Source organism: Geotrypetes seraphini, chromosome 16, assembly GCF_902459505.1.
Source record: "Geotrypetes seraphini chromosome 16, aGeoSer1.1, whole genome shotgun sequence".
NCBI classification, from domain to species: Eukaryota; Metazoa; Chordata; class Amphibia; order Gymnophiona; family Dermophiidae; genus Geotrypetes; species Geotrypetes seraphini.
Genome location: NC_047099.1, coordinates 34,995,514 through 35,017,726, shown reverse-complemented (window position 1 = coordinate 35,017,726; position 22,213 = coordinate 34,995,514). Strand labels below are relative to the sequence as shown.

Sequence of the window (22,213 nt, the reverse complement as noted above, 5' to 3'; positions counted from 1 at the left end):
GTAGACAGTCAACATTCAACTCCTGCGTAGTCTGGACAGAATCTGTAAGTTCAGGCGTCAGTGCCCGAGGCAGGATCCTAGAGGTCAAACTTAATGGCCTTAAAGCCGAGTATTGGTCCCAGCATGGTACAAGGGAGCTCTAGGAACCCATTACTAATCCCTGTCCCAGATGTGTTGGCACCCTCCTCCCTCTGGGCTCAGTACTGACCAAACGCCTCACCAAGGTGTTTCACCATTGTTCCCTCTGAGCCTCTACCCAAAAGCAGGCTGGATTCTGAATGCAACCCAGAGCCTATCCTGCCCTCTGCTTCCTCACTGAAAACCCATTTTTCCTGCATTCGCCGATCTTCCTCAGAAGAAACAGAGGGGCTTGAGCTCAGCCGGGCGTCACACAGAAAGTGCAAAGCACGTCACTCAGTCCTCTGCTGCCCACAAGTGGACACTGCAGGCAGCGCTTCACATGCCGTTCTGTAAATGTGAAGCCCCTCCCCATTTTCTGACAGGGTCCTGATTCTGAGGCTGTCCCAAGTGGGTTCTCCGGAAATCGGGCACAAACAGCTACATTTTAAGCTCTCTGTCTAGGATTTGGCCGACGTCAGCAGTTATGAAATAATAAATTAGGAAAATAACATAGCTAAATGATATTTTCTATGCTCTCCTGAGCAACCTTGGGAGTCCCCGGTTACTGTGGCATGAATAATGGAATGAGAATATCGTTTTGTTTCATTTAATTTACCCTGGATGCTTAAGTGTCTCTATTTTTCATCGCAGTTGATATGTTCATTTAGATATTGCATACATAAAAAAAAAAAAAGAAAAGAAATTCCAGGCAACCTCCAAACAGACTGACTTAATGAATTAATCTTTATTTTTTAAAAAAGAAGGGGTTTGTTTTTACGTAAACTGTGTATATATGTAAAAAATATAGAGCTTATTACAAAGAGCTTTGAAGGGTGGCAGTGTACAGTCATTTTCACGTACTTTAAAAAACAAATGGAACAATGGAACATGAAAGCCTTGAGTGCAGGGGAAGAAAAGGCTAGTCTGAATCGGGGGCTTCGTCCTTTACAAGTAGCTTCTTCCCTTTCTTTGGTGCAACCATGTCCCGCTCCCTTCGGGTCTTCAACCTGAACCAAGAACAGACTGCGTTACAGGTGACACCAGACAGCGCATCTATTATGCTCTTCCTGAGAAAACCAAGTCAGATGCATTAGGCATGTAAACACACACGTTTGGCTTCCCCTCCTAGTTCAGCTCCCCTCTTCCACTTCTCCCCAGTCCGGGGAGGGAAATGCCTACAGGAGGCAGGCAACAAAGGAGGGGGGACAGGCAGAGATGCTGGACCACAGGAGGGGAGGGAGATGAGAGGCTCATCCTCAATGCCAGGAGTCCCTGACTATTGCCCTGGAGCCTCAGCAACATTTAAAGAGGAAAAAAACATGCAGATCTTTGCAAACGTATATCTCAAAGGCACTGTAAGAAAATTTCACTCTTTGGGATGGGCCATCCTCGACTTCTCTGCTTTTCCTAGGTCTATAATAAGAGAAATCTCATCCCTCCCTCAGCAATCAAAAAAAAAAAAAGTTACTGCTAATCCTATGTGAAACAGTACCAGGTAACCACAACCTCCAGATTTAAAGTCTTCCTTCAAGCTGTTTTCCTTCCCTTCTCACTAGGAAGAGGGTGCCAGATCATCAGCTGTTCTTCTGTGGTCCAACTTAGCCCCGACCAAAATATGCCGAGGTGGGCCCTAGCACACCCAACACACTGCGGAATTTATTTCTCTCCACTCAAAACGCCATGAAGAATCACTGCCTGTTTGAAATATCCACAGTCTGGACCCCTCTTCCCTCTCAGACCACCAGGAAGGATATTGGAGTATAATCCCCAGCCTCTTTATCCAGTGGGGGGGGGGAGGGGTTCATACTGTCCTTAGCCAAAGTCTGAAAAGGACCCTGGGAATATTCCTGTTCAAGGTAACCTCTCCTAGGCTATCCTGGTTCCTCCCCCCCTGCCCCCCATTAAACCAAGGAGTCTAGAACCCCAAAATGACAAGTCAGTAAGCCAGCACGTACTGTTTCTGTTGTTTGATTTTCTCCATCTGTTGCTGGGGAATGTAATCCTGGAGCTCCAGGGCATCGTGTATCGTCTTGATAAGCTCGTATCGCTGTCGACCACGCACCTGGAGATCGAAACAAGAGCCCCGTGAGAAAGCCCAAACCCATGCACACATTTCCAGAACCCGCAACCCCGGTGGATTCTCCTCATCAAGAGTTCCACAAGCAAGCGGTATGTTACTGGCGTTACGGAGTTGCGCTCGGAGGAAAGAGGGCTACAGATTTGAATCCCTCAAGCCTACAACAGAAGGAGGAAGGTCTTACAATTCAGGCACCTCTTTCCCATTGGGGTACTTCCTGGAGGAAAATTACTGTATTTATCTCACTCATCCCAGCTGAGGTTCTTTTGGTGACCCCCGCAGAGGCTTAATCAATCCGAAAGGCAGGTTTTGTTGTTGTTGGGTTTTTTTTTACTTTATCAAGCTGACTACCCTTCACAGGGAATAAGTCTTCTGTGATCCCACCCCTTGGGACAACTGGAAAGTAGAGAGTTTCACGGGGACAGAAATCCCACCCATCCCAACCTGTCCCTGCCAGGATCCTCTCCGTCCCCACCAGGATCCTCTCCGTCCCCACCCGTCCCCGCAAGGAATTACCTCTATCCCCACCCGTCCCCATAAAAAGCAGCAATTACTTCTGACAGGATCATCAATTCCACAGTTTCTTTTGTGTTGGCGCTGCTGTTTTCCTTGTGGAATCTCTTTGGTGGAACCCTTTTTTTGTTTTCTGTTCAGGTAATTAACTTATAAACCCCCTCTTTTACTAAGGCTGACGTGTGCATTATATGATATGGACGAACCCTGCTTCCAAAGCCTTCCATCCCCATGGGAGTCCCGTTGGCTAGAGGGAGGACCCTGTGGGAGTCCCGTGGGTTAGGGGGGGGATTCCCGCGATCCCCGTTCCCGTGCAGACCTTTACTGGAAAGCAGAGATCGCACCCCCTGGCATACCCTTCAAGTCATTTCTCCAGCTGTTTGAAACAGAGAAATACTGTCAAGAAATTCAGTTTCATAAGGAAGAAAAGCCAGCTTCAAGTACTGGAAACAAGACGACCAGAAAGATGTCTAGAAAGTCAGTTTCAAAAAAGCCTACTTGGATGTTTTGACTAGTAAGACTTCCAGACCAAATGCCAGTTTAGGCTGTCTTTTGAAAATGAGCCCCATAGCATGATAGAATGGCACGTAGGCAGATCCATGTGCAATTCCTATTTAGTGCCAATTAACATGAACAATTGTTTACAGCTCATTGACTAATTAGTTTTGAGTGTAGACCTTGGCTCCATACCTAAATGTGGGCCCGCAAATATGGAGGCCATATTTATAATTCATCGGATAGTGTGTTAAAAGACCTAGAACAATTACTTTCGCCCTCTACTTATGAGGTATTTAGGAAACGTCTAAAAACACACCTGTTCCTAAAACATCTTGACAACTGATCCACTTATCTCTTTCCTCTCAATAGCGACCTACTGTCCTTTTGATCACTTTTCTCCTCAACAATGAATTTCCTGTCTAATTACTTCTCTTTCTTCTTCCCCTCTTGAAGTCAGCCAATTTGTACCTTTGCTTAATCTTTTGTAAACCGCATAGAACTTCACGGTATTGCGGTATATAAGCTGTTATTATTATTATTATTATTAAAAGCCTCTCTCTGTTTCCATCTGCTGGCAAGGGGGCACAGCTCATTCATCATAGCTGATCTGGCAAATATGCTATGGGGAGTTGAGGATAGCGGGACAGATCGGGATCCCTCAAGCCTAACAATAAAAAGAGTCACCTGTAGTGTGAAAATCTCTTCATCAGAGGAGGTAACCCTCTTCTTCTCAGGGTGCACCGGAGCCTGGGACACATCCAGAATCGCTGCCAAGTAGAAAAGACACAGATGAGAAAAGATTTTTTAAAAGTTAATCCAGAGCAGCCAGATGGAAAAAAAAAAATGATAAAACAACAACAAAAAAAAGGCCATAAGGTAGATAAAGACAAACTGATTCATCCATTCTGTCTAGGTGGCTCCAAACATGTTTTTAAGATGGAAAAGTGATTCACCCATTCTTAAAGGCTCAGAGCAATCTGAACAAGCTCTGCGTCACGGAAAGGCACCAGCGTGACCACTGATAGCCGAGCATCACCGGGCTCCTAGAAGTCCACACTAAGGCCCAGCTGCACTCAAGCCAGCGATCGCCGCTAAACCTGTTTTGACGGCTTTAGCGACGATGCAGAAACCGGCTCACCGCTGGGTTTTCTGCGCGATCGCTCATTCCCCGATCCAACCATGCAAATAAGTTTAAAATTAAAATATCATATAAACTAGTAGAGTCTGATGCTCTAACGTGGCTTCCCAATGCACTAAAAAGGGATTGCATTAAGCGATCCCCCCCCAAAAAAAAGCTTTCATCAAGTGTACAAAAATTTATAATAAATAAACATAAATCTAAGCACTTGTACATCTTATCATTATATCTTATAATTATAAATATAACCCTCCCCCTCCCACCCTCGAATCCCTCTACTTATTTTATTTTCATATAATGAAAACCCACCCCCCACCCAACCCTAAATCTTACATAATTAATAGAAAAATATTAGAAAAATGGCATCAATCATGACAAAAGGACGTTAATGGCTCCCAAATTTTAATAACATTTTTATAATTTCCATTCTGTACCACTATTGATCTTTCCATTCTATATATGTGACATACTGAATTCCACCAAAACTTAAAATTGAGCCTACTATAATCTTTCCAATTATTAGTAATATGTTGGATGGCAACTCCAGTCAAAATCAATAAAAGTTTGTTATTACACATTGATATCTGACTCTTTTTTCTCATAGACATACCAAAAAGTATAGTAACTTTTTTTTTTTTTTAATGGGAACAGATGCTATGCATATTACACATGCACAGTAATCTGCCCAATTAGAAAAAAAAAAAAAAAAAGAGAAAAAAGCACCCCCCAACCAACAAAAACAGCAGGAATGCCCACTTCTTCTTGCCATGCCAAACCTACCGCCAAATGAAAGAAAAATTTTTTTGAGAGGGAAAGGGCGGGGGGTTTGGCGCCTGGCACGGGAGTGGGCCTTCAGTGGCAGGTGCCATGTGCCAAACCCACCACCCTTTCCCCTTCAAACAAACAAACAAAAAAAAAGGCAGGAGGAATGCCCACTCCCTTCTGCCACCGGAAGTCCCCCAGAGTCGAGGATTATGACGAACATCTGCGTGAATCATTTGCACGCAAACTTTTTACTGCATCAACAGCTTTTTCTGAATCGGCCAAAAAATCGGATCGGTGCAAGTGTGGGGGAGAAGTCTTATTATAGTAACACAGTAGAATATGGCAGAATAAGCCACTTGACCATATAAGATATTAAAGATTATAACATAGAGCTTAAAATAAATTCTTTTAAACTACGCTGATGCTCTGCAACGTGAAGCACTGCCTCCATTATATGCAAATCTCTTTCATGCATATTCATTGTGGATATCCTGAAAACCTGACTGGCAAGGGGGCGCTCCAGGACCGACTTGGGAAACGCGACCCTAGGTAACTGCCTAATGATGAGCTTCTCGTAAGCACTGTGAAGCGGGAGGTAGGTGCTCCCGTTTAAAGCAAGATAGCCAAAATGGTTAAGGTGGAAAGGAACAGGACTGCAGCGGGGAAAAAGGAGAGGGCAATTCCAGGAGCCACACTTACCCCGCTTGCTGTTTCCAGATTTCCCAATTTTCCTTTGGGAATTCCCCTCCTCCATTTTGCGATCACGGCCGGGGCAGGCGCAAATTCTCACCTCAAAGCTCCGCCGGCCCAGCAGCTGGCCTCTGCAAGAGGGTAAGGAACAAAGCATCAGGCTAAAAGCAGGGAATTTCAACCCAATCCTCAGGGCACACCCAGACAGTCAGGCTTTCGTGACACCCAGTGAATATGCATGAGAAAGAATGGAGGTGGCACATGCATATTTATCTCAGGTGTATTTATTGTGGGTATCCTGAAAGTTTGACTGGTTGGCTGTGTCCAAAACCTAGAGAATGACACAGGGACAAATTTTCCCCATCTCCGTAAGCTCCGTCCTCATTTGCACAAGCCTCAAACACTTTAAAATCCTAAGTAGCAACATTTTAGAGCTCAGATTGTGATGTCATAATGCCTCATTCCACCAATGCCTAAGCTCCGTCCTCATCTGCCTCAAACCCTTTAAATCCTAAATAGCAACATTCTAGAGCTCAGATTGTGATGTCATAATGCCTCATTCCACCAATGCCTAAGCTCCGTCCTCATCTGCCTCAAACCCTTTAAATCCTAAATAGCAACATTCTAAAGCTCAGATTGTGATGTCATAATGCCTCATTCCACCAATGCCTAAGCTCCGTCCTCATCTGCCTCAAACCCTTTAAATCCTAAATAGCAACATTCTAGAGCTCAGATTGTGATGTCATAATGCCTCATTCCACCAATGCCTAAGCTCCGTCCTCATCTGCCTCAAACCCTTTCAAATCATAAGTGTTCGAGGCTTGTGCAGTGAAGGCAGAGTTTGCAGATCAGGGACAGAATTTGAGGGGACGGGGGATACTGAGATCCCAAGGGAACAAATTGTTCCTCATGTCATCCTCCAGCCTAATACTGGGTTGAAAACCTCTAGTAACAGAAATCACCATCTAAGAGTTATTCTAGGCCAGGCTTGTCCAAGTTCAACCCTCCCGAGCCACAAACAGGAACTTACGTGTACTTAACGGATGGAGTGGGCATGCAAACCTGTTTGCAGCACTCAAGGACTGAACTTGGACAAGCCTGATTTCAGAGTGGTTAGACAGGAAGACTGAAAGCTCGAAAGCAGGGTGTTCTGTGCAAACTCTCCTAGAACTCCTCCCGAGTCTTCCTCTTCCTCCAAATAAATGGGCACCAATCCCCGGCTCTGCCTACCATCTGAAGCAGATCTCGGGAATCTTACTCACTCCTTGGTCTCCAGTGTGATGAGGGTGAGGATGGGACGCCGGTTCATGCCCCCCATGCAGGAGCTGTTACACATATAGTTGTACAGCACTGTGGTGAAGTCCGACCCCACCTAGAAATAGAAACACGGGGGCTCAGTGTCCCTCAGTATAGCCAGGGATTTGGGGAGGGAGCATGCAGCAGAGGGGGGGGGGGGAGGGGGAGGGAAGGGGCATGCTTTGCTAATATGAGGCATCCAACCCGAAGGGCTGAGAGGGTTAACTGAAATCAGAACTTAGAAAAAAGAAGAAAAAAAAGGAAAAGATGAGGCTAGCCTAAGAAAAAATTATAACTTAAAAACAATTATAAGTGTTCTTATGTTCTTATAGGCATAGAGGGATATGGGTGATTAGAACAATCAGGTGTATACCTGACTGGGCCTCCGCGTGTGCGGATCGCCGGACTCGATGGACCATGGGTCTGATCCGGAGATGGCAATTCTTATGTTCTTATGTTCTTATGAGTGTGGGGGGGGGGGAAAGCTTTTAAGAAGCGACACCCCTGTTTCCCTCTCATTACTCCCTTCTCCCTACCCTTCCTTTTATTTAGCATTGTAATTAAAACTTCCCTATTCCCCAAAACCTCTCGTTTCCAATCAGTCCTAATTTGTCATAGTTTTAGGTTTACTCTTTTTTTTTTTTTTTTTTTTTAATTTTACCCCACCCAAATCAAAAACTATATAAGACCTTTCTAATTTTTAATATTGCAAACCGCCCAGATACATGTGATGGTCGGTATATCAAGCCATGAATAAACTTGAATCCTTAAAGGGTGTCTACAGTCACAAGGGACCCACAGGATAGAAACCAAATACAGTAAAACCTTGGTTTGCGAGCATAATTGGTTCCAGAAGCATGCTTGTAATCCAAAGCACTCGTATATCAAAGCGAATTTCCCCATAGGAAATAATGGAAACTCAGACGATTCGTTCCATAACCCAAAACTTTAATACAAAATACTATACACACTTGTATTGCGAGACTTTGCTTGTTTTAAACAGTCACTACACTCCCGCAGCGTCCGAGAGAGAAGAACCATCGGCTCGGCTGTGATGTGTGTATACTGTATGCACTTGTATTGCAAGACATTGCTTGTATATCGAGTTAAAATTTAATCAAATGTTTTGCTTGTCTTGCAAAACACTTGCAAACCAAGTTACTTGCAATCCAAGGTTTTACTGTAATATATAAAATACAAATGACTCAACACGGGCCGTGTTTTGGCAAAATAAATTGTATTTTATACTTGATTTGGTTTTTATCTTGTGGGTGACTTGTGACTGTAGACACCTTTTTTGGATTGTTTTTAAGTTATCTGGATGCTTATTAAAGCACAAACTGGTACGTCCCATCTTCTGTTCCACAATCCTTATGCTGTTTTGCCGCTTCATTTCCTTTGTGGAACCTTTTGCTGTTCTTTTGATTTTGCGGTTTCGTTTCCGAATTGACGCAGAGAATTTGGAAGGATTTATCTTACCGAGAGGTACAGGAATCAGATGAAGCATATAAACACCCACTGCTAAGGTCTGGTGGCACTTATCGGGTCCAAACCTACACCGGCGTGTTCCCTGAACCCACAGAAGAGAGACGCTGGCCGAACATCGCATTACCTGTGGAGCCTCGTAGGGCACTGCGACACTGTGCCGGTGGGTGTTTGCGTTCTCCGTGTACCGTGCCAGATGGTTCCCTTCCACCCGGATCAGGTGATTACGCGGGGCGGTATCTGTGGAACAACGGAAATGGAGTAAAGAAAAAGCAGAGGGCGTGGCGAGATGAAGAGAGGAGGGGGGGGGTCAAGACATGGAGACACAGCAGGGAGAGAAAGAAGGGGGATGCGAGGGGGGGGAGGGGAGGGAGGGAACCTGGAGAAGACAAAGAAGAGAAGGGCTGGAGGGAGGAGAAGAGGTTGATCACATACCTTCTACTGACTCAGTACTGCGTTCATGGTGAGGGCAGCGCTTCACCACCTCAGCCACGTGCTCCGACTTCTTATATACGGCAGTGGCCCGGATCAGAGCTCCAGCGGGTGGGGTCCCCTTAACTTTGATCTGAACAGGGCAGGTCTTGGTCAGCTGGCAAAAAAGCTTATTCAGCTCTGGGGAATACTAGAGATGCCGTGAGAAAGACGGACAGAGTGAGAGAAAAGGAAAAAACAGTCGTTCTTGGATACTATCATTCGTGCTCACAAAATATCCGACCTCCAGCCTCCCAACCATCTGTTTCTGGATCCCAGTCCCATGTTTGCCACTGGTCACAGTCTCCCACATCATCTCCATGTGGTGCCCCCTCCTTAAACTGCTGCAAGGAATAAAGGGGAGGGACCGCCTCCCCCTTCCAACAAACCTCTTCATCCCAGACAATAAATGAACTGAAATATGGCCGACGTCTCCCTGTCCTGCTACGATGGCAGCACCAACCTCATTCTCCATGTTAGGGGCAGGAATCGGCTTCAGATGCTTTCAAGTCCCCACTACCTCTTTATCTTGCCGGCTGCTAAAACCCCTCCCCCAGACTCCAGTGGGATGGCTTAGGGAGGGTGGAAGGAGGGCCAGTCGTACGCCGACTTCTCCGTGGTCAAGGAACTTGCCTGGACTTGTTCCAGGTGTGACGATGCAGTGAGGGGGCAACGGAGGTGGCATGTCACAGTTGGCCCAGGCACATTTAGGGGAGAGGAGGCGAGATAAGGACCAAATTCTCCTCCACCAACCTAACTCAAACAAATGCAAAATTCCTTGCAAACTGGGAATGCGGTTACAAAATCCATTTTGGGCTCCCTTCAGAAAGGCATTCGGTAATTGCCCCCCCCCAAAAAAAAATATTTTTTTTATTATTTTCAATCCGCAAGAAGAATGCTTTACTCCCTTTACAGGAATAGCGCAAGTTACACAATTCGACATCTAGGGAAATTCTTGGTTCATAGACAAAACCGCCGAAGACAAAGGCGCGCGCCGACAACTGAGCGCAAGACGGAAGCGCGCGCCGAAGAAAAAGAGTGTTTTTAGGGGCTCCGACGGGGGGGGGTTTGTTGGGGAACCCCCCCCACTTTACTTAATACAGATCGCGGCGGCGTTGTGGGGGGTTTGGGGGGATGTAACCGCCCTCATTATACTGTAAACTTAACTGTTTCCCTGTTTTTTTAGGGAAAAAGTGAAGTTTTCAGTAAAATGGGGGGGTTACAACCCCCCACAACGCGGCGCGATCTGTATAAAGTAAAGTGGGGGGGTACACTCCCCCACACACCCCCGTCGGAGCCCTTTAAAACAGTCATTTTCTTCGGCGCGTGCCTCCACGTTGCGCTCAGTTGTCTGCGCGAGCCTTTGTCCTGGCACGCTTTTGACCCGACACCAAATTCTTAATGGACAAGATGGAAAACTAAAAATAAAGAGGGAGAAAACGGGAGAGCGAGGCAAGTAGAGAGACACGAGGAAATCAAAGAAAAGAGCATAAGGGAGTTTTGCACTGGTTCCTGACATACACTTGTACAGGACAATATCCAGGGTGCACCCATGAGCAGTACAGATAATATACAACCCGTCGCCTCCATTTTGACCACACAGAAGATTTGACTCATTCACGTCTGCTGTTCTACCAAAGCATCAAGAGATGTTTGTCTTGGTTTATTGTCACCTGTCTAGAATGGTGGATGGAGCAGGTAACAAAATATGGTTCATAGACAACGGCGCGAAAGACAAAGGCGCGCCCGGACAATTGAGCGCAGCTCAAAATTACTGTTTTTAGGAGCTCCGACGGGGGTTTTTGTTGGGGAACCCCCCCACTTTACTTAATAGACATCGCGCCGGCGTTATGGGGGGTTAGCTCGCTCCTGCCCCACTGCACCTCCGGACCACCAGGGATTCCAGCGGCACAGGAGGTACGATGGACAGAGAAGGGGGGGAGGGACAGGGGGCAGAGCCTGGTGGCCCGGTGGAAGTCTGGAGGACGGACGGGTTGAATATAAGCCAGGAACCCCAATTTTGGGCCAGTTTTTTGGGCCCAAATATCCCAGTTTATATTTGAGTACATATGGCATATTGGAAGTCTCAGAAACAATTTAATTCTGTACATAACACCAGTTCTAGGCTTTTTATCATAACTCCCGCAAGTGTGTTGTTCATATTTTGCAGCTCGAGTGCTATCATTACTGGAGTTAATGTTTCTATTTCCATCACAGCTGCTCATGTAAACCGCTCTGAATCGACTTCGGTCATTAGTAGTGGCGTACAAGCTTTAAATAGATGGCGCTGACAAGGACAGAGCAGAGCATGGCGTTGGCACCGCAGTAGCTATGTGCAAGCCAAGCGGGCTGAACAAAAGGTTCCTATAGGCCACAAACAGCCATAGTTTGCCCACTTAGGTCTTCGCACACGACAGACACACATTTGCTGGCGTTCGAAACAGGACTGCGGAGAGAAAATTCATATGTCTATCTTGCTCCGAGTCATATATTTTTAATCATAATACAAGCCAGTTTAAATACTAATTTGTTATAGCATTATGGAATTAAGCTTTGTTAGGCTGTAAGCTCTTTGGGGCAGGAACATTTTGTACCTGAATGGTTATCATCAATGTACAGTGCTTCATATGTCCAGTATTGCTATAAAAATGATAAATATTATTATTACTACAAAACAGATGATGGAAGGGAAGAAGTCTGTGGATCCGTTTCACCTCCCCCCCCTCCAACCCCTGCAATCTGTGCTGATCACATCTCTCTTGCACCACCAACCCTTGGCACACTTACCGTGCAGGTCACTGACTTGGCTGTACCCGACTGCTGAAAGTTCAGGAGGAATTCGTGATCACCAGGGTAGTCTTCTGTGGAGGGGACGATGGAGGACGTGGCAACGGAATTAGCCTCCGGAGAAAGGGGGACCTCAGACGGTGGAGCAGAGTCCAGTTCCTGAACCAGCATGCTCTCCTCCTCGATGAGCGGTTGAGGGGCCACCATAGAGACATGAAGAGAAAATGGTTCTAGATCCGACTGGAAAAAAGGGCGGTCCGCGACAGAAAAGGGAAATTTAATCCAGTACAGCTCACACCGTAATATCTCACCATGCCCCTCCTCTCCCCGACGACCAACCAGGAAAGGGAAGATTTCCAAAGTTTTCCCTCTCCAAGACGCTGACCAAAAATATGAAGATACTCTATTAAGAAAATGCAGAAAACTTGGAGAGGGGGATATCATAGAAAAAGTCTGACAGATTACCAGGGCAAGGGAAAAAAAAAGCCCTTGTATCTGCCCCCTGTACCCACCTTCCTTACAAATCCCTTTAAGCTTCTCAGAGAAAACGAGGAGAGAAACCATTCTAGAGTGGCAAGCAAACAAAAAACGAGATGCTCTAAAATCTGATTAGCATGCACCCCTCTCCTGCTCTATCCCAAATGAACTTACCCCAAACACCGACAGATACTCACCCATAAGTCATTTCCATGTCCCAGCAGTGGAGAGGAAAGATTGGGCAGACTGGAACATTTGGAGTGGGGGTGGAAAGCAAGAAGAGAGAAAAATAAATTAAAAATTTATATACGATGTCAATGAGCAAGAAACATACCTGAGGGAAGGGAGGTGCAGGCACCCAGAGAGGTAGCGGAAAGTCGGAGCAATGAATGTGGGTAACAGATTTTCTAATTTAAATGTAGAATGGTATAACCCAGTGGTCTCAAACTCTTTGCAGGGCCACATTTTGGATTTGGAGGTATTTGGAGGGCTGGACAATCGCGTACAGACCGAGGGCCTCAAAATAGTACCTTGCGGGTTGCATGCGGCAAGAGGGCCGCGAGTTTGAGACCGCTGGTATAACACATTCACAAAATAAAAATGCCACCCTTCTGCATGTGGTTTGCACCCAAACGTGCACGGATCAGAAGGAAGGGAGTCCTTGTACCCCCAACTCCAAATCCCTTCAATCCTCAAATAAAAGTTCAGCAAAGCAATAAAGGGCCACATCTGCTCTCCCTTCTGCTCCCTGTGGAGATGGGAGGGGGGGGGGTGTCAGACCCATACCCAGTACCAGGTCACGAAGGACACTGACATGAGAAATTGGGAGCTACGCGAGGTATTGGGAGATAAAGACAGGAAAGGCTGGGGGTGGTGCTTCTCCATACCCACCCATTCCAAAGGTCAGAGAAGCTTTCTTGACTGAAGGCCTCGTCTAAGCCGGTCTCGGACACAGCCTCGGACATCGTTAGGAGAGAGAGAGGGCAACAGTTTGGACAGCGACAAGCCAGAGGGGGCTCTGTGGTACTGAACAGAGAAAAAAGGAGAGTGTTACTATTTAACCGAAGAACAGAAACACTGGCTCATCATTTCCCTGTTTTTCACCTTTCATTCTATCCCTCTTTCATTTCTCCCACTCTCCAGCCCCCAGAGATTTCCCTCTTCACTACTTGCATATTCAGCTCCCCTCTCCCTCTAGCTTGTCTACCATGACCACACTTTCTCCCATCACCAGGGTTACCACCTCACCTCAGAATGATCCAGTGTTGGTTTTTATCTTATATTTTGACCTAGCCAGTTTCCTTCTGCTCCAGTTCCTTTGGATTTAAAGATGGGTGCCTGGCACCATGAACTTTAATTTACAATATCCTCCCACCCCCAAAATAGCTAGTTTGGCCATTTCAACATAAAGGTGGACAAGAAAACCACCACTGTGTGAGTGTGTGGGGGGGGGGGGGGGGCGCGATGACCATGCTGCTCTTTTTAGTTCTGCAGACAAACAAGCCCAAAAGGTTAGAGGCATGCCCTTGTTCTGGGCACCATTTGCCCTGCAAATGTCCTCGACTGAGAACCCTGTGCCAGGATCCCTCTAATCAGGGTCTCTGAATTTGGCTAATCAAATGAAATAAGCAAAAAACTGAACCTGTATTTGCCCTAAAGCAGGGTTGTCAAAGTCCCTCTTCGAGGACCGCATTCCAGTCGGGTTTTCAGGATTTCCCCAATGAATATGCATGAGATCTATTAGCATACAATTAAAGCAGTGCATGCAAACAGATCTCATGTATATTCATTGGGGAAATCCTGAAAACCCGACTGGATTGCGGCCCTTGAGGAGGGACTTTGATACTCCTGCCCTAAAGAGACCATTATAATGCATTCAACCATGCAAATTCTCTGAAATCAGGGGTCTCAAAGTCCCTCCTCGAGGGCCGCAATCCAGTTGGGTTTTCAGGATTTCCCCATTGAATATGCATGAGATCTATGTGCATGCATTGCTTTCAATGCATATTCATTGGGGAGATATCCTGAAAACCCTACTGGATTGTGGCCCTTGAGGAGAGAGACACCCCTGCCCTAAAGAGACCATTATAATGCATTCAACCATGCAAATTCTCTGAAATCAGGGGTCTCAAAGTCCCTCCTCGAGGGCCGCAATCCAGTTGGGTTTTCAGGATTTCCACATTGAATATGCATGAGATCTATGTGCATGCATTGCTTTCAATGCATATTCATTGGGGAGATATCCTGAAAACCCTACTGGATTGTGGCCCTTGAGGAGAGAGACACTCCTGCCCTAAAGAGACCAATATAATGCATTCAACCATGCAAATTCTCTTAAATCAGGGGTCTCAAAGTCCCTCCTCGAGAGCCACAATCCAGTTGGGTTTTCAGGATTTCCCCATTGAATATGCATGAGATCTATGTGCATGCATTGCTTTCAATGCATATTCATTGGGGAAATCCTGAAAACCCAACTGGATTGTGGCCCTTGAGTTGGGAGACACCCCTGCCCTAAAGAGACCAATATAATGCATTCAACCATGCAAATTCTCTTAAATCAGGGGTCTCAAAGTCCCTCCTCGAGAGCCACAATCCAGTTGGGTTTTCAGGATTTTCCCATTGAATATGCATGAGATCTATATGCATGCATTGCTTTCAATGCATATTCATTGGGGAAATCCTGAAAACCCAACTGGATTGTAGCTCTTAAATCAATCTGAACTACAAGAAGCTCTTCCAGGGGGCGGAGTTCGACGTCTGACCACGCCCCCTCCCAGCTTGCTCTGCATTAAACGATCGGAAAACGTCGAGGCCCCGCCTCCCCGGAACAAACCATTCCTATATGGTTCTAAACCCCCGCGAGAACCAACGTCCTTTTGCACTAGCCCTTCACAAACAAACAAAAAGTGAAAGCTGCCTCGGGTTTTCACCACAATCCGAGAGATGGGGGGGGGGGTAGAAAGAAAGGGCAATCTGTTACCAAGGAAGCGGCACCCGCAGTGTTTTCGCAGTGGTTTCGACCCACGCGCTTCAGAAACTACCAAAACAATCGACGGCGGGAGGAGCAAGAAAGCACGCAATGACTCAGAACCAGCCTGAAAACCAACAACAACCCGGTTCAGGAACATAAACAAAGCCCTCCACTTCCCTTCTCACTCTGCCTGGGGGGGGGGGGACGACGTAAAACGTGAGAAGACACAGCTAACAACAAAAACAGATCACCCCCCCCCTTTCCTTCCCGGGGTGCGATGGTATAGCCCGGTTCTGAGCCTGGTGCAAGGCTCTGTTTAAAAGGGCCGCACAGATGGCTAATAGGAAAAGGGGGTTTAATGACGTGTCGTTGCACCCCAGGCCGGTCACGATCAAAAATGCTTTTCAAGGCTCTGGAGAGAAAACCCGTCTCCTGGAGCGGCAGCTCGCGCTCATTCATCACGCTTCCTGCCTGCACTAGCCGGAGGAGCTTCTCTAGGATCTCCCATGCAAGTCCAGAATAAAATGCATTCGCCACCGTAGGTCTGGCCACTGACTTCTCCCCCCCCCCCAACGCTTGCTTCTATGCTCCAAATCGCAGGTTCCCCCGACATTCTGTTATCGGATCCCTGGAATCGATCGGATCCCTGGAATCGATCGCCGTTCCACGATCCGAATGACAGAATTGCCTAAGGTTCCACCATTCGAACTCCCGGGGTCCTCAACGTTCCACCATTCGAACTCCCGGGGTCCTCAACGTTCTATCATTCGAATTCCCGGGTTCCTCAATGCAACGTTCCACCATTCGAACTCCCGGGGGTCCTCAACGTTCTATCATTCGAATTCCCGGGTTCCTCAATGCAACGTTCCACCATTCGAACTCCCGGGGGTCCTCAACGTTCTATCATTCGAATTCCCGGGTTCCTCAATGCAACGTTCCACTATTCGAACGCCGGGGTCCTTAACATTCCACCATTCGAACTCAACAGATTCCTCAACGCTCCATACCCCCCGATCCTCGCCAGCTCCTTCCCGCTGCTCTCGGCGCGATCGGACCGTGGCGAAAGGAAGGCGGACCCTTGTCAGAATTGCTGGAGCCGAGCCGGTGGCGAGACCTCTTCTGCGCACGGCCCCGGGCCTCTCGGCTTCAGCTTTTGCCTTCGCTCCTCGACACGCGCTGGGGAATCCCCGGCTCCCCCAGCATGCACCGCTTGAGCGTCGGTCAGCTGATTCGCCGCGTAATCCCTGCCCAGCCGTTTCCTCTCTGCCATATTTAGTGAGGGCAACCTATCTCCCTGCAAGGAGAAGAGTGGGACCGCAGTGCCATTAACAAAGATGGCAGCCTAGGACTTCCGTTTGCTTTGGCATTTCATCTAAGAGCCCAAACAGGTTGATCCAGGCCTGGTTTTTGCCCCATTGCATGTATGGAAGTGTGGCTCATACCATACTGCTGTGGCCGGCGATGAAAAAGCCTAATGCAGCTTCCTGAAAGGGGGGAGGATTAAACTGGCACAAATGTAGGCGTGTTTTAACTTTAAAATCTTGTTTATTCAGTTGCAGTACAAAATCTGGCCCTTTTCGTTTCATTCACAATGGTCTTTGGTTCAACTATTTATTATTTCTATAGTGCAATCAGACACATGCTGCACTGTACACATTATGGGCTCCTTTTACTAAGCTGCGTTAGCATTTTAGGTGCACTAAACCCGCGCTTCGCGGCTAGAACTAACGCCAGCTCAATGCTGGAGTTAGCGTCTAGCACGCGCTATTCCACGCGTTAATGCCCGAACGCGGCTTTGTAAAAGGAATCTTGGCTACCTATGCAGCAGAGAGTACAGTTCAAGATTCTTTCAGTCATTCAGCAAATCTTATATCATGTTTCCCCCAAGGGTACTAAAGGAGTTTTTAAAAAAATCTATCAACCCAGAAAATGTTTGAGATCTGAAAATGGTACGACATTGAATTTGGAGGGTAGCAGGTGCCCAGCTTTGGAATACGCTACCTGGTATTCTACGATTTTGTGAGGGGAGACTGAATTTTTAAGAAAATGTTGAAAACACAATTATTTATTAATGCCTTCCTGTGCTCCTGCGTTTTGCTGTTGAAGCCTTACCATCCTGTAAATGTTTTTATGGGATTTTATCTTTCCAGCTTGTAGGCTGAATTTGAAAAAAAGGTTTTAATAATGATACTGTCAGTTAATGTTTTATTGTGTTTGTTCAGTCAAAACATGTTTTAGTATTTTTAATATGCATGTAATTTTGTAAACTGCATAATTTTTATGCGGTATATACATTTTTTAAATAAATCAATAAAGTTATACCACCTAATCAGACTTCTAGTTCTGCTCTGCTGTCGTGCATGTAAGTTCTTCACCCCCTAAACTGTACTTTTCCTTTGGTTTGGCACCGACTAGCATGCTGAATGCTCTGCTCTGCTCTGCTCCGACAATCAGCGTTCCTATTATTCTTGTTGAAAAACTCAAAGAATACTACTGTGATTTCACCTGCACTAAAATATGTTCCTTGTCTAGTGCTCCTTTTTTTTTTTTTTGCATTAAATCTCCTTTTCAAGATCTCCCAAATAATGTGGTGTGAATGCGAGGGAGCTAGCGATTCCAAACTCCCTTCGTGCTTTCATGCTACCCTAACTGAAAACAACTTTTCTGCTTAAATAATTCTGTTTTTCACCTAGTACTTGGATTAAATCCCAAAGCTTTCTTTCCATCTTTGTTATGGGATTTATGTTGTCATGTATATTTGAAAAGGCAGTACACGTGTCTCTTAAAACCATTTTGGAACCAACCTGGAACCTGCTTGGCAAGTATGTGTGTATATATGTACGTGAATATTTGGGTCTGGACTCGCGCTGGTGCCTATATGTCTGGGCACTTAATCCATATTATTTGATGACAGAGGCTGACTGTTTGTGGGTTGCTATGTGTAAGACAGAGCAGTTATTAACTTTCTCTAGATAATAAGGTTTTAGGCAGGAAATTAATTTTTTAAAATAAAATAAATACATTTCTTTAAATCTGACATTATAGAACAGAAAAAAAATATTTAAAGAAAGGGTTCCCGCGCTGCCTTGGACAAAACCACTTCTTCCTTCTCGCCCCAGACCTTTTCTCCTACAGGATATAAACTGACATATTTCAATTTGATTCTTCATATTATCTACTCCTTACCCCCTCCCCCCAAAAAAAAGAAAAAAAAAATGTAGCCTCTCTTATCCTACATGCCCTCAGGATCTGTGAAAAACCGAAACCAGAATTCACCATTTTAAAAAATTTTGTTTTACTTCTCAAGTACACAAAATGCCAAAGTTAGGAAAATAAAATGCACCGCCACGTTTTTTTTATTCCAAAAGAGATCTTTTCCCTTCACCACCTTTTGCTCCCCCACCCCGAAAAGTCATTGAGGAGCCCCCTAAGTACCCCTAATTCAAGCCCCCTGAAAATCGACAACCACTTACCTGAAGTACCACATGTCCAGAGAGGCATTTTCCAAACAGGAAGAAAAGAGATCTCTGAAAGTATGTGTATTTGCATCCTCGGGGTATAGATCCATGGCGGCCTAAAAAGAGAAATGGAGCCCAAATAACATATGCTTCTTTTCCGAGGGGCCCGGAATTGATCCTTGGGGACCCTCGTTGCGCTCATTGCGCCCAATCAGAAAGCAGGAAAGTGTAAAGACAGGCTTTGTGATTGGCCAACTCCTCAAACTCTCTTGCTTCCTCCTATGATATTCAGGCTTCCAAATAAGGTCTCTCTGCAAGCCACGAGGAATAAAAATCACGTCCATAGTAACGAAAAAATCCAATAAAATGACTATATTTCGAAAAACCAAGTATTGTAATAGACTAATGTTTAAAAATATCTTTGCAAACATGAAGGGGAGGCAAGACGTGTTCCAGCAACGTAAGTGACTGCATCCAGACTCCATACATGAAAAAGAAAGTAGGATCGCTGTGGTGCAAGAAGGATCTTTCGGTGGAGTTAAAAATAAACAAAAATACTATTTACAATGCCCTTCTGTAACGATCGTGTCATCTCTCAAGTTTAATGTCAGCAGATTGTTCCTTCCACTCCACTGACTCATGCAGGTCTCTCTCGGGAGCAGCAGACAGAGGATAAGTACTCCAGTGGTAATCCTGATTGAATGTTTGCACCCCTATTTTCTTTCTGAAATGGACCTCGGAACAAAAAAGGAACAAATTACGATTGGTGTGGGGGGGGCAGTGGAGGAAGTGGAATCAATTTCAACAGTTTGAATTTAGAGGGGAAAAAAAAACACACCAGATGCTGAGTCAGAGAGAAATTTCCCTTTGTGGTGTCATAGGCTGCTTAGGGAGCCCAGCCCCGGAAACAAAGCCAAATTCTGTCTTCTCAACCAAGAAATGTTTGGTTTGTGGTTAAAAAGGCACGACAAAACAAAAAAAATAATCACTGGTACAGGTGCAGAGTGTGAGAACGTTTGGCAATAGCTGGACTTTTTTGAATTTCAGAAACTCCTCTTCTTGCTAGCAAGTTACAGCTACAAAGCCCCTGCGAGTTCTAGGGTGGTAGCAAGACTTGCCAGAGTTTTGGGTACCTTCATATAGTATATGTAAAATCACTCTTTGACTGTGCTCACAGAAAGGCAAAATATCAAATCCATGACCCTTTACAATCAACGCATAGAGGTAAGCCACTCTTAGCGCTTTTGCACTGGTGGTGGGCCCAAAATTTGAGCAGAGTAATCTATAGATTGTGATTCATGACAACCTGGTTAGTGATTGCTTGAAGGAGGTCTTCGATTGTTCCAAGCCTGCTTTGATGGCATAACTTTAAATCAGAAATGTGCAGCTTTCTGCAACAAAAAGCATTAGAAGAGCAGAGAAAATTATGAACACTCAGGGATGATCTATCAAGAAATTAAGTCCCAATTCTATTCTGGCTGGTATTTTTTCCGCTAGAATATTTGGAGAAGTGCTGCTGCAATTGCATTCAGTGAAAACAAAGGTTCATAATGCTTTTGGTACAAGGATAGATTCTATTGGTTTAAACTTACCTATAAGGGTCTGTGATGTCATAGTGATGCTTTCACCTGGGCCCCCAATAGGTTGCTTTTGAGATGTCATTAACTCCAGTCAATCAATACCCAAGATTGGGCTAGCTCGAGAGAGTCAATTGGGGGGGGGGGGTAAGGGAGAGAGAAAGAGCTGAAGAGGATGGAAAAATCTTTGCCGGTTCTGGGTGACTGGAGGGAGCGGCTTCCTGTACTGAAAAGACTGAAATCCGCAGACCCATGTGATCGCAGCAGCTGATTTGGTCTGCTTTGGAAAGTCCCTTATTCAAGACAAAAGCATACTGTGAAAGCTAACTGACCAGATCAAAGAGAGCATGAGCAATGAATACTGAGCCCACATCCTTTTCAGAAAGTATAAGGTAATGAGCAATGTAGAGGGCAACAAAAGGTTGAGGGAGGGGGGGAAGTTTGCTAGTAGGTTCCTGCAGCTTTGGGTGGGCATGGGAGTCTAGGGTGATTGTGTCAGTTGTACCTCCAAATACTAGCCCTAGATACAGTCCCTAAGGGGCTGTTCTTGTAGATCACAAGGGATATATCTGAAGTCTTAAATTTAGGGGGGGACATATTGGAGACTCCAACAAAATGCAGAGTGTGAAAATAACTAGAGGGGACTGGCAAAATGCAGCATGCAAAGGGATGGAATATTTTGGTTCAGTAGAGATTTTGTTTTCATCCTTTTTAAAGCTGGTTGCTGCAAGGCTGGTTTAAGGGTGAGAGGGACGGGTAGGCTAACAAACCCTTTTCTGTGGAGCCACCAGGGTCAACCTTTTTGTTTGTGGTTTATAGAATAGGGCATTTTTCAGCACCAATTTTTTTTTTAGGTGCCGTAAACTGTACAGAACTTTTCATGAAGAGAATCTCCTAAAGCAGTTTACAGGGTTAAAGATACATTTAAGTACCTCACGGGACGTGTTGAAGTGGAAGATGATATTTTCTTTCTCAAGGGACCCTCGGCCACAAGAGGGCACCCGCTCAAACTCAGGGGCGGAAAATTTCATGGCGACACCAGAAAGTATTTCTTCACAGAGAAAGTGGTTGATCATTGGAACAAGCTTCCAGTGCAGGTGATCGAGGCAGACAGCGTGCCAGACTTTAAGAATAAATGGGATACCCATGTGGGATCCCTACAAGGGTCAAGATAAGGAAATTGGGTCATTAGGGCATAGACAGGGGGTGTGTAAGCAGAGTGGGCAGACTTGATGGGCTGTAGCCCTTTTCTGCCGTCATCTTCTATGTTTCTATATTACAGTCTCAGCACCCCGAGGTTGTGGGTTCAACCCCTGTGCAAGTCACTTAATCCTGGATTTGAATACTGCCAGTGATGGCTCCTGCTGTATCAAGTCAGACAGTTTAAAGTTTAAGGATCAGAGTAACCGTCCTCCCCATTGCATAAGGACTGCCAACGCAATGCACTTGTATTTTTTCATTTTTTTTTCTTTTAATTACTGCATCTTTTGTTTTGTAAAGGTCTGTATTTCCTTCAACTTCCACTAAGGAAAAAAAAAAGGCATTATATGAAAAGGGGAGGAATGGAGAATTTTTGCCCCCTGTTAAAATGTAAAAGGCAGAACTGGAAATCTTAGCAAAATCGATTATGCTTGTATACAGTATAATCTCGTTATGACGGACTTCAAGGGACCTGGCAAAATAGTCCGTTATATCCAGCGTTGCATTTTTAAAAAAACTTTATTTAGGTCAACTCGGAACAACGTCCAATCAATGAACATCAGTCACTGCACGAGCGTATCAGCAACATCGATAACAAAACTCTGCAAAACATTGGTATGGCACGAAATGATTGCAAAACCAGAACACTTAAGATGTTTTAAAGTATTATGTCGCACTGTACTGGAAAGA

General features: G+C 45.5%; 1 protein-coding gene across 3 annotated transcripts; it reads right to left on the bottom strand.

The window, feature by feature from the left end:
* Positions 1 to 843: 843 nt before the first annotated feature.
* On the bottom strand, positions 844 to 20,514 carry TP53 (tumor protein p53). 3 transcript variants are annotated; one of them, XM_033925416.1, is made up of 12 exons: positions 20,339 to 20,514; positions 18,762 to 18,862; positions 13,209 to 13,343; positions 12,515 to 12,563; positions 11,841 to 12,080; positions 9,018 to 9,204; positions 8,710 to 8,822; positions 7,064 to 7,173; positions 5,811 to 5,932; positions 3,893 to 3,975; positions 2,076 to 2,182; positions 844 to 1,127 (listed from the first exon to the last, which is right to left on the bottom strand). In XM_033925416.1, the coding sequence occupies exons 2-12, from the start codon at positions 18,854 to 18,856 to the stop codon at positions 1,040 to 1,042; spliced, it is 1,329 nt and encodes a 442-aa protein (XP_033781307.1). In that variant the 5' UTR covers positions 18,857 to 18,862; positions 20,339 to 20,514; the 3' UTR covers positions 844 to 1,039. The 3 variants fall into 3 exon arrangements, with proteins under 3 accessions (XP_033781307.1, XP_033781308.1, XP_033781309.1); XM_033925417.1 differs by lacking the exons at positions 18,762 to 18,862; positions 20,339 to 20,514 and adding an exon at positions 16,296 to 16,512; XM_033925418.1 differs by lacking the exons at positions 18,762 to 18,862; positions 20,339 to 20,514 and adding an exon at positions 13,566 to 13,588.
* Between the last annotated feature and the right edge of the window lie 1,699 nt (positions 20,515 to 22,213).